Source organism: Gossypium hirsutum, chromosome A05, assembly GCF_007990345.1.
Source record: "Gossypium hirsutum isolate 1008001.06 chromosome A05, Gossypium_hirsutum_v2.1, whole genome shotgun sequence".
In the NCBI taxonomy this organism is placed as follows: Eukaryota; Viridiplantae; Streptophyta; class Magnoliopsida; order Malvales; family Malvaceae; genus Gossypium; species Gossypium hirsutum.
In genome coordinates, this window is record NC_053428.1 from 23108596 (window position 1) to 23120745 (window position 12150).

General features: G+C 32.0%; 1 protein-coding gene and 1 long non-coding RNA gene across 2 annotated transcripts; one reads left to right on the top strand and one right to left on the bottom strand.

Annotated features, from left to right (window-relative positions):
* The first annotated feature begins 5159 nt into the window (after positions 1 to 5159).
* On the top strand, positions 5160 to 8657 carry LOC107957748 (MDIS1-interacting receptor like kinase 2). The gene is made up of 2 exons (XM_016893319.2): positions 5160 to 8137; positions 8229 to 8657. Exons 1-2 carry the CDS (start codon positions 5365 to 5367, stop codon positions 8519 to 8521), a joined length of 3066 nt encoding a protein of 1021 aa, XP_016748808.2. The 5' UTR covers positions 5160 to 5364; the 3' UTR covers positions 8522 to 8657.
* Positions 8658 to 8866: 209 nt separating this feature from the next.
* On the bottom strand, positions 8867 to 9892 carry LOC107957752 (uncharacterized). The gene is made up of 2 exons (XR_001700529.2): positions 9460 to 9892; positions 8867 to 9178 (listed from the first exon to the last, which is right to left on the bottom strand). It is a non-coding gene; the product is annotated as an uncharacterized lncRNA (long non-coding RNA).
* Between the last annotated feature and the right edge of the window lie 2258 nt (positions 9893 to 12150).

Consider the following 12150-nt stretch of genomic DNA (forward strand, 5'->3'; position numbering starts at 1 on the left):
ACCTTAACATTTTTAGTCAGAGAACCTTGGCATTTAATATTTTAAGAAAATTGTGTTTGGGGCCTCCAAAGAATAATAATAATAATAATAATAATAATAATAATAATGCCAATCAATACAAAATGGATAACCGTCACATTTTCATATAATAAACGGAAATTCATTAATTTATTATCAGGGTTACAAAAATCATTCCGAGCAACTCTTCATTATGATCAAAATATTAAATCATCTGTGAATAATTTATACAATTATATCATTATTGAATTATTAAAACATTATTTTATACATAAAATAATTTAAAATTAATAAAGTTGACATGGGTGTAACCTTATGATTTTGATTAAGGGAAAGAATCCTTATCAAGAATGGTAAAGAGGACCAATGCTTTTCTTCATGATTTTGAATTTAATTATACTTTTTTTTTATATTTATTTGAGCTTAGTTTAGTATTGGTTCTCAAAAATATTTTTTGGATTAAAAGGTACTTTTGAGCAAAAGCTAAAATATTTTATTTTTGCTTTTAGTTAAAAAAGTATTTTTGCAAAGTATTTTTTTATTTTAAAAACATTTTTAAAAAGCTCAAAAGCATATTCAAAAGTATTTTGTCCCAAAAATACTTCTTAGAAATAATATTTAATTTATCCTCAATGCAAAGCTTATTTTTAGTGCTTGTCTAAACATATAATTAAATTATTATTTACCTTAAAATTAAATTACGTTCCCCGATTTATTTTAAAAAAAACTTGCGATTTAATGCCTCAACTTTGAATTTTTGTAACCTAAGAACTTGCAATTTTAATGTATCCTAAAAGCATTATAAAAGTTTCTCCTCTGTTATTTTTATATTTCGAACAATAACTTGTTTGATTGCTTTAGCTAGAGCAACTAGGCTGGGACTCGTTCGTACACCCAACAACGATAGCGCGGGGTGTCAGGTACTGCGGGGCAAGTCACAATGTCAAAGGGACTTCTGATTTGTTAGTGTGCTATAGGTTGTAAAAGGACCGAGGCAGAGCCACGTCAAGCAGAAGACAAATCTCCAACAACCATGCAAAGAGCATGAAATGAATCAGCAATTGTTGGCTTAGCCCACGTGAAATACCAATATCTTCCCTTCTCCGATTAAGCAACATTATTAATTCAAGAAAAAAACAAATAAGCAACATGAATTCGTAAGTGGAATGAATATAAATATATCAATCTTCTCCTACTTCTCTTGAGACGAATGGGAAGTGGCACATGGGATTATGCTCATAGGTCATAGGTCAAAGGGCATGCAAAATAATTGAATTTAGCAGTTAATACAAAATCCAAAATTTGTCCAACCATTAAACCATACAGACAATCTTACTGTATTTATTTATTTAACCATTAAAATATGCTGGTGGAATTTTAAAAATTTCATTTTACTTCTGTTTGGCGCATTATGCCAGCTGGAAAACGTGATGAGATACAGTGATGTTAGTGGTTGACTAGAGAGAAAATACAAGGAAGATGGAAACAAAAAAGGAGGAGGAAATAAAGTTTAGAAAAGAGAGAATACTGGAGAAATTTTAGTTCCCCTACGGCCAGCGTCCCATGAGCCCCGGCTTATAGCTAAAGTAGAGTACCGGGGCATCCAATAAAAGAATAAATGAAAGGGAAATTATATTGTTTAGTATCTAAACTTGCTTTTTATTTCTAAATTGGTACTTAAGTTATTTTTTGTCCAAATTAGTAATCCAATTTCTTTTCTGCCACATATTTAAATTCATTTTTAACATAATTTAATTAAGATGACATGGAAATTAATACATAATAAAAAATGTATTTATTTTTAAATATTTTTTCATTTATTTTTATATATAATATTTTTTAATTCATCAAAATCCCCCCAAAAAAATTATATATAATAATATTTTTTAATTACAAAATTATATTTCTCATGCTTGATATTGTGCCAAATCGACATATTTATATGCTACTAATTTTGGTGTTTATCACTCTTTTTTCTATTTATTTATGAAAATGTAGTGTAAGTCTAAGATGTTGAGAACAAGTGAAAAATATGGAATCACAAGAGAAAAATAAATTAACCTACAACACTTTTTTTAGGATTATTTTATTTTAATATTATTTGTAAAATATTTTATTAGGAGTTTAGCTAAGATTAAGTTTTATAGTTTCATCTTTTATTGAGTTAGAAATATTCAATTTTATCTTGAAGAAGTTGATTAGCAGTAAAGATGAAAAAGAGAAGCTAGGGAGGTCTTTTGATTTTTAGGAATAGAATAGAATTTTTTTTTTTTCCAATTTGCTTTGTGTCATTACTCTGTTCAATTGTTTCCACCATTCTGTTTCAATTCTCTTCCTTAATTAAACTTATTTATTTTAATTTCCTTTCTTTAATTAATTATCATGGGTCCAGGGGTTGAAGTTATGAGCTTCAAAACCGCACTTCAATTTTTTGACTTTGATATTCGCATTTTTCCGTTTTAGAGATACATAGAATTGTGTTCGTAGTATTTTTTATTTTTATTTTTTGACATTGTTTCAAGAAGGGTTCTATTTGTACGATGGTGAGAATAATACACAATTGGTAAAAAATAATTTCATTCGTAGTTGTCAATTTATTTTATAGAATAACAAGTTAGTGTAGTTGGGTATATCATAAATGATTTGTGCAATTGAGATAATTAATTAGAGTCAAGTTGTTTTTGTTTATAAGATTATTGAAAATTTAAATTGTCAAAGTACTTGATAATAGTTAATCATTAGACTGTTTTTATAATTAATTTGTGATCAAAGAATGATTAGTTGTTTGAGATTGGGCCTTAATCACTATAACTGATTCATCAACAAACGAAAAAACATTCATAATCTATAATCAATTTTAAAACTGAAGCTGTCGCACTCGAAGTTATCTAGAATTAAGACCTCAAATGAGTAGTATTTACAATTAGACGCAATTGTTTTTTAATTATTTTATGAGGATTTTTTTTATTATTTAAATCTTTAGTATGTAAACAAATAACAAAATATTTATTATAGGGAGAAACTAGAATACGATTACAATTCTCTTTGACGTCAAATGTAATCTAAACAACTTGTAACTTTAGTTCAAAATGTCAGACGATTGATTTTCTACGCTCTATTCAATTTAATCAGTATATTTAATTGCTATATAGATATTAAAAAATATATGTTATTTATATTTTAAAATTATAAGATCAGTCTTAAGTTTAAATAAACGTATGTTAGATATTGATGCATAGCTCATTTTGGCTCACACCTATGTTCAACTTGACTTGTATATTTAATATTAAAAGGCGTTGATATTTTTGTCTAACTATTTAAAGTTTTATATTTACAAAACAGAGATTTTGATAACTAATTTACTAAACTATTTAAAATATTTATTATGCATATAGATTTGTTAGAGTTGTGTGATCCAAATTTCTATTAAAGAAATAAAATATAGTAACAAAATAGAAGGATTTATAGGGGCAAAGGCTGAGGGTGCCAGGAGGCAAATTCCTAAATTGAGGTTGCACCACCAGCCCCATGATATGGTAAGCTGCATAAATGGAATCCGTTTAGAAGTACACTTCTATTTGATATTGATTGTACAAGTTGAATTTGTATATAACTTCTCTCCTTCTATTTGACATTGATTAAAATAAAATTTTTCAACTTATAAATAGAAGTAGTCAAAACTTCTTTTATATTAATTTGAATTTCAACATTAGTGCATTTTTTTCTCCTCTACCCATGATTTATTTCTCGAAAGGGTTTCCATGTATTGTGTGTTCTTTTTTTTCTTTCATTCTTTCTTTTTACTTTGCAATCTTTCTATATTGCTATTATCGACGTTCAATTTTTATAATTTTGAAATTAAAATCTTTAAAGAAATATTTTTTATGAATATGTGTATTTTTCCCTTTTTTCATAAAATAATCTTAATTGCTTAATTTTTTCAAACTAAATCTTTACATTGTCAACGATGATGTTGATCTTTGGGCTGGTCATGGTTTTTTCATTTTCCTATAATTTTATCTTGTTTTTAATTTAGTCCACGTTATTATGGTTTTATAGTTTTTGGTTTATCAGTTCTGTTTTCTTTGAAAGTAGATGTGGTTTTATTTTTTTATTTTTAGTCATGTTTTGACATATATGATTCAAGCCTGTTCTTGACATTTTTTGGGTTCTAGACGAAACAATAAATTGGATCCCTTTTAAAAAAATTATAAAATGTAATACAATAAAAGTTGAAAATTTTTTGGCGGCCTAGAAGATAAAATATTTATGGTGAAAAATTGAAAACCCTAGACATTTAATTAATTTATTTTAGTCTAAATTTTTTTCTACATTAATTTATGATACGGTGAGTCTTTTGGGGCTTTTGGCAAATTTTTTTATTGATCTGTATTTATCGTCATATTGATTTGATGATGGTGAGGTTAGGATTTAAAGTTCAACAATTTGATCAAACTTATGCATCTCTAGTTTGCTTTTGAATTATTTCAGTGTTGCAGTTATTATCAATTTATAATTTTTTTGAGATTATTTTGCAAACATGACATTTATGCATAATTTGTAATGATTTATTTACCATTTATACTATGTGCCATGTCTTTGTATTATTATTATTTAAAGTTACTATTCATAATAATATTTTTAAAAATAAAATATTTTATTCAAATTAAACCCAGTTTTGAAAATAATTAACCTCAATTTAAGTTTTCTTTCTACCAAATCTCTTCTATCAATAATTCAGTCCGATGGCTAAATTTGTTCATATGTTAATCATATTTCAATGTTTTTTTTCAAGTTTTAATAAAATTAATTCGGATTAATTAATGGTTCAATTTATTATTAAAAACATACATACTAAAAAATATTTCATTTTAATATTTATAATTTTATTTTTACTATTATCAATTTTCGAATTTATGAAATTTTTGTTCAAATGGCCTGCCCTTAAACAAGTACAAAACCATAGTGGCTTTTTAGATAAGGCCTTCGAAAGAAACTAAGGGCAAAGGCCCACAGAAGATAATATAACGTTACTGTTTGGCAAGAGAGTGGTAATGATTAAGACATGGGATCTGACTTCAGGGAATCGGTGGATCCTTTTTTAACTTCTAAAATTTGTCCAAGTCTACAATGATAGACCCAAAAAGTGGAGGAGACTTTTCCAAGTCTTTCTCTTATTATTTTTATATTTAAAGTGGATGGGTACTCAAATTCAACTTTTCTAAAAAAAAAACAAAAACCAATCATGGAAAAATTCCACGCAAATGCTGAAGTTTGTAAATCTTAAGGTATATCCAAATTGCAGATGAACATACTTACAGACATCAATACTGAAAAAATATTTTGATGATGAAGAGAGTAGCCTGGCTTGCTTCCTTGCTTCTCCTGGTTGTTACGTTGCATGCTTGTTTATCTCATGCTCACTCTAATTCTACTGCAGAATCACTTGCACTCCTCGATTGGAAAGCCAACCTTCAATCCCTCACAAACCGCTCTGTTTTGCCTTCCTGGACTATCTCGCCTCGAAATGCAGAAGCAAGTCCATGCAGTTGGTTTGGGGTCCATTGCAAAGGCGACAGCGTTTACAGAATCAATCTTACGACCTATGGCATAAAAGGTACATTGCATGGATTTCCATTCTCATCTTTGCCTAATCTTGAAGAATTGGACCTTAGCATGAATGGACTTTTCGGCACGATCCCACCTCAAATCAATCAGCTCTCTAATCTCACTTACCTTGATTTGTCATATAATCAGTTGTCTGGTAAAATCCCACCTCAAATTGGTCAGCTTATTCATCTCAGGACCCTTCACCTTGTTCAGAACCTATTGAATAGCTCCATTCCTGAGGAAATAGGTCAGCTAAAGTCCCTCGAAGAGCTTGCCTTGCAGAACAACTATTTAAATGGTTCCATCCCTTCTTCTTTGGTTAACTTGGCCAACCTGGCCTACTTGTATATGTTAAATAATTCCCTTTCTGGTAACATCCCTTCAGAAATAGGAAGTCTCAGCAGCTTGCAGGAACTTTACATTGACAACAATCAACTCACAGGTTCCATCCCTCCCACTTTTGGAAGCCTAAAACACTTGAGATTGCTCTACTTGTCCACTAACAGTCTTTCAGGATCCATCCCTTCTGAATTTGGGCATATGGAATCCCTGAATGAATTAGCACTTTTTAAAAACAATCTATCAGGTTTCATCCCACGCTCACTCGGAAACTTGACTGATCTGACCATTCTCCAACTGTATGAAAATAAGCTTTTTGGCCCCATTCCTGAAGAGTTAGGGAACTTGAAATTATTGGTTTTCCTAGAGGTGAGTCAAAACCAACTCAATGGTTCTATTCCATCTTCATTTGCTAATTTGAGCAACTTGGAAACTTTGTTCCTCCGAGACAACCAACTTTCCGGTCCCATACCTCAAGAAATAGGAAACTTCATGAAAATGTGGATGTTGGAACTCGATGGAAACCAGTTCACTGGGCAGCTGCCACAAAACATTTGCAGAGGTGGAACACTGGAATATTTCATAGCCAATGACAATCATTTTAGAGGACCAATACCCAAAGACTTGAAAAACTGCAGCAGCCTAAAAAGAGTGCGCCTGGAAAGAAATAGACTGACTGTAAACATATCAGAAGATTTCGGAGTCTATCCAAGCTTGGAATTTATAAGCCTTAGTGACAATGACTTTTATGGTGAAATTTCACCTCAGTGGGCGTTGTGCAATAATTTGAGCAGCCTACAGATTGCCCGGAACAACATCACTGGCAGAATACCACCTGAGCTTGGAAACTCAGCTCAGCTTCGGGCTCTTGATCTTTCTTCAAATCATTTAGTAGGGGAGATTCCAAAGGAACTGACAAAATTGACATCTTTAACAAGGCTTATTTTGTCAGGGAATCAACTCTCTGGTGGTATACCAATGGAAGTTGGATCTTTTTCCCAACTAGAGTATCTTGATTTATCGGCAAACAGATTGAGTCAGTCCATCCCCGAGACTATAGGGGATATGTTGAAATTGTACTACTTGAATTTGAGTAGTAACAATTTCAGCCTAGGAATTCCACCTCAGATAGGCAAGTTAGTTCAAGTGAATGAATTAGATCTGAGTCATAACGTGCTTTCTGGGGAGATTCCAACACAAATTCAATCTTTGCAGAGCTTGTCAACGTTGAACCTCTCTTACAATAACCTCTCCGGTAGCATCACCATTTTCAATGAACTCCGAGGCTTGGTCCATGTTAACATTGAGCATAATGAGTTGCAGGGTCCAATTCCTGATATTCCGGCATTTCAAAATGCTCCAATACAAGCATTAGAAGGAAACAAGGGTTTGTGTGGCAATGTTAGTGGGTTGAAACCTTGCAAGCTTTCTAAAAACGGCCACCACAAGTTACTCTACGCAATCATGTTTCCTCTGTTAGGAGCTGCTATCCTTTTAATTGTTATTCTGGCTTTGTATTTCAGCTTCAAAAGCCGGGGAAAACATGCAGATGAAGAAAGTGAAAGCAGCTTGATCAGTGCAAGCCTCTTTGCAATATCGTCCTTTGATGGAAAATTGTTGTACTCTGAGATCATAAGTGCAACAAACAACTTCGATTCTAGTTGTTGCATTGGAAAGGGAGGATACGGAAATGTATACAGGGTAGAGCTATCATCCGGTGATATTGTAGCTGTGAAGAAAGTCCATCCACTGCGTGCTGATGAAGTTAGAGCTGCAAAAGAATTCCAAAATGAAGTAATGGCGTGCATAGAGATACGGCATCGAAATATCGTTAAGTTCTATGGGTTTTGTTGGTCTGCCGAACAATCATTCTTGGTTTACAAATACCTTGAAAAGGGTAGTTTGGCTACAAATCTAAGCAATGAAGAAGCAGGAAAAGAATTGGATTGGGAAAAAAGGGTGAATATTATAAAAGGTGTTGCTCATGCCTTGTCTTACTTGCACAATGATTGCTCGCCACCGATTGTTCATCGAGACTTGTCAAGCAACAATGTTTTGCTTGATGCGGAATTTGAAGCTCATGTTTCGGATTTTGGCACGGCTAAACTTCTCAATCCAGACTCATCTAATTGGACCAATCTTGCTGGAACATATGGATATGTCGCACCAGGTAATTTAGTTCATAGAAATCTTTTGTTGCATAAAAGGTGGATCATCATTCTGCAATCGACTATTTCTTTTTAACAATTTTTCCTTTTCAGAACTTGCCTACACAATGAAGGTTAGTGAGAAATGTGACGTTTATAGTTTCGGAGTTTTGACTATGGAAGTTATCATGGGAGCACATCCTGGTGACTTGATCTCCACACTACCATCTTCATCTCTTGAAATGCGGCTTCTGGTAAAAGATGTCTTGGATCAAAGGCCTTTACCTCCATCAGCAGACGTTCAAGACAAACTGGAATCAGTGATGGAGATAGCTTTTATGTGCTTAGCTGAAAATCCACATTCTAGACCAACCATGTACGCTATTTCTCAGTTGTTAGCCCGCTGAACCATTTCTTCCCATGGGTCATTGCATTGAATTGCAGACCAGAAACGTATGATGTTTGTCAGCTGTTACTCTGAAGTTTGAATATTTTATTGCTGTGTCATTCAAGATATGCAAGTAGATTTGTAAGAATAGTATTCCCAGGTTTTTATGTATCATATTCCCGTTTAAAGTGATTTCCAAGCAAATAGACACCGTAATGTAACTTCTTTTCAAGAAATAAGAAGTCATTTTACAACTTTTATCTTCTTCTTTTTTAATAGAAGAGGAAATACATAAATTAAACAAACACAGTTTTTGGTGACATAACACTAATAGCATCAGCACCAAGTTGATCAAAAAACGCTATTAAAGGAGAATAATACAAAATACTTTATAATTGTAGAAGCCCAAATTTGCTGGGCCCATTGTCCAAATGAAATAAAATACAACAAACCCAAAATTCAATCCCAATAAACCAAATCCCATAGCCCAAATACCACCAGCCCAATACTCAACTAGCCCAACATAATAAAAAAAAAGAGAAACAGACAACAAGAAACCTTGGCTAGCACACCCCACTTTCCTCTGACACTAGCACCATTTTTGGTCACCACCATGTCGGCTACCATGCCCCATGCTTCTGCCAACACCATCCCCGCATGCCTGGCACCTCCATACCTTGCAAGCAGCAATGAAGAGATAGAAACTAATAGAAAATGAAAGTGTAAGGGCTATAAAAGCCATGGAAACTAGTGTAAAAAGGGGGGGATTTTAAAAGATTGAAAAAGAGACAAACACAAAAATCCCTCCGAACTTCGAATACAAAGGAAAAAATCAATAAAAAAGTTTGCATTTTTTTTTCTTTTTCTCTCTTCTTTCGAATTTTTTTTCTTTGTTTTTTTCCCTTCTTTCTATATACATATACATATATATATTATTAAAAAAAATAAAAAAGTTACCTTTTGAACTTCCGGCCACCATGTGCGGTGGCCGGCGACGGTGGCGGCGCGACCAACGGCGGTGGCCCAGTGACCGGGATTTCACCAGAGAAGAAAAGGCTTGAGAGGATTTTAAGGGAGGGGAAGAGTGCATGGAAGCTTTTTTTTGTTTTTTTTTGGATTGGGGGTTGAAAATGAAACACAAAAAAAAAAATCTTTGTTTTTAAATAATGGTGTTGAAACGGCACTATGTTGTTTGGTGGGTGGGGTCTGTGCACTTTCCCTAAAAGGGAAATTTATGTGTTTAGTCCTCCTCCCTCGCAAACTCATTCAATTAACCCTCATTTTCTATCTTCTTTTGTTTTTTTTAGTTTGGCCTTCAGATCTTGTTTGGTTTTCGTTTTGATCCCTAATTAACTATCCAATATTTATACTTTTATATCCCAAATTTTCATTTGTTTTTAATCATGTCTTAAATCTATTTAATTCATTTATTAACCCTTTTTTAAATGTTTCATTTATATGTTATTTCCAATATTTTATATGTTGTTTATTTACATTATTATTGTAAATATTTTATATATATATATATTTTTGTACATTTCCTAATATTTTCTTTTATTGTAGATATTATTATTACTATTATATTACATTACTATTATTATTGTTATCTATTTATTTATATATTTAAAATTTCGGTACATATATATACTTATATATTTTTATATATTTTTCAACTTATGTACATACCTATATATTTATATACATATTTTCATTTTCATAAATATATACACGTACACATTTTTCTCTAATATATATATGTATATATATACTCATATACATTTCTTACTATATCTTATAATTTATATATATACACGTACATATTCTCTATTTATTTTAAATATATTTTTTTATATTTCATATTTTCTACATGCATATATATATACTTATCTATTTACATATTTTAATTCATATACCTATACATGTATACATATTTACATATATTTTTATATTTAATAATCTCACAATACGTATACATATATAGATTTTTCATATTTTCATAATTTTGTGTACATTCATGTATATACGTTCTTTACATCTATTCATTATTTATTTATTTATCTTCATTTTCATTATTATTTATATTTAATAATCTTATTTCCGTTGCTATTACTCGTGTTGTTTTTATGCCATCATATTCATTATTGTTTTGCTATGCATATTAACACCATACATCAAAAAGAAATTTTTTTAATTAAGGAAATATTTCGCATTTGGAAAGTTCGAGAAAACGTGCCCTAACGTGCTGGGTTTCGATTCCTCGTTCGACCAAATGGCCAAATACCTTTTTAAACTTTCAATGATAAAGGCAATATTCCGTATTTAGAAAATTCGAGAAAATCGTGCCCTAACTTACTGAGCTTCGATTTTTCTCGCGTTGTTCCTAAATAATCGAACATCCTTTGAAAATTAAAATAAACGAGGTTTAAATAAAAAATAAAAGGAAAGCTTACTCTCAAAAAATACAAGGTGTCGTGTCCTAACTTACTGGATGTGACATCTTGTTAATTCGAGATAAGAAGGCATTTTTCATTTTGACTTATCCAAGTAATTTTTTTAAAAAAAAATAACGCAATATAAAGAAGGATCTTATTTTTAAATTCTTTTCGAGTTTTTAATTTTCGACATAAAGACATTAAATAATCAACTAAGGTACCAATTTTGGGCGTGTCGAGGGTGCTAATCCTTCCTCGTGCGTAACCGACTCCCGAACCTTTTTTTCTGAATTTCGTAGACCAAAATCGTTGTTTTCATAAAATTAAATCATTTATTAAAAATAACCACTTTTTGAGGTGACCCGATCACACCTCATCAAAAAATGATTGGTGGCGACTCCCGTTTTCATTCTTTTTTTCAAAATCCAAGTCGACCCCGTTTTCATCCAAAAAAATGGTGTCAACAGCTTGGCGACTCCGCTGGGGACTATAAGAGAGTCAAGCCACGTGTTGATTATTTCTTGTCTTTTTGTTGAAAGTGGAAAATTCGATTTAAATTTACGATCCTCTCATTGCATCTCTTTTGTTTTGAGTTATATTTTTTTTTCTGTATTTTATTTTATACCTCTGCACATTGCATTGCATGACCGTTGGTCATACCCTTTTAAGTGGGAGTGAGAAACTACGCCTTCGTGAGGTTTTCACCTCCGCATGGGATAGTGAATCACTTCCGGGATACATCCGTACCTATGTCTTCGTGAGATTTTCATCTCCGCATGGCCATAGGGAAATGTATTCCCCTGAACTGAACTCGATCCATATGAGCCTATAATGGGTGAGGATCGAGGAATCTGCTGGTTCAGGTACCCTTACTTTAGAACCAAACCTCATGTAGTGAACCTTAGGAGCCCACCCTAGGTAGAACCACTTCGAACCCCTAGTATTCACCCAAATAAGTGTTCTATTTATTCTTGCTTGCTTTTGCTTGGTACTAACCTATTTTCTTTTTGTTATGATTGCATTGCATTTTCATCATAAAAAGAGGTGTTGATTCACGTTCAGTTGTTAAATAGAGAGCTTGTCATAAGGAAATGGGTTTCTTGATAAAATGGATAATAATACGGTTGTCCGAATGTGGTCCAAGAAAACATGATAAGAGAATGATGATAGTTTAATGGAGGACCACACAACCATTGCTCCGTGGCCCGAGAATTTA

Bases quoted from the DNA above. Each gene is read 5' to 3' on its own strand.
- LOC107957748 (XM_016893319.2), top strand. From the start codon at position 5,365: ATGATGAAGAGAGTAGCCTGGCTTGCTTCCTTGCTTCTCCTGGTTGTT. The intron at 8,138-8,228 runs GTAATTTAGTTC...TTTCCTTTTCAG, and splicing joins ATATGGATATGTCGCACCAG to AACTTGCCTACACAATGAAG.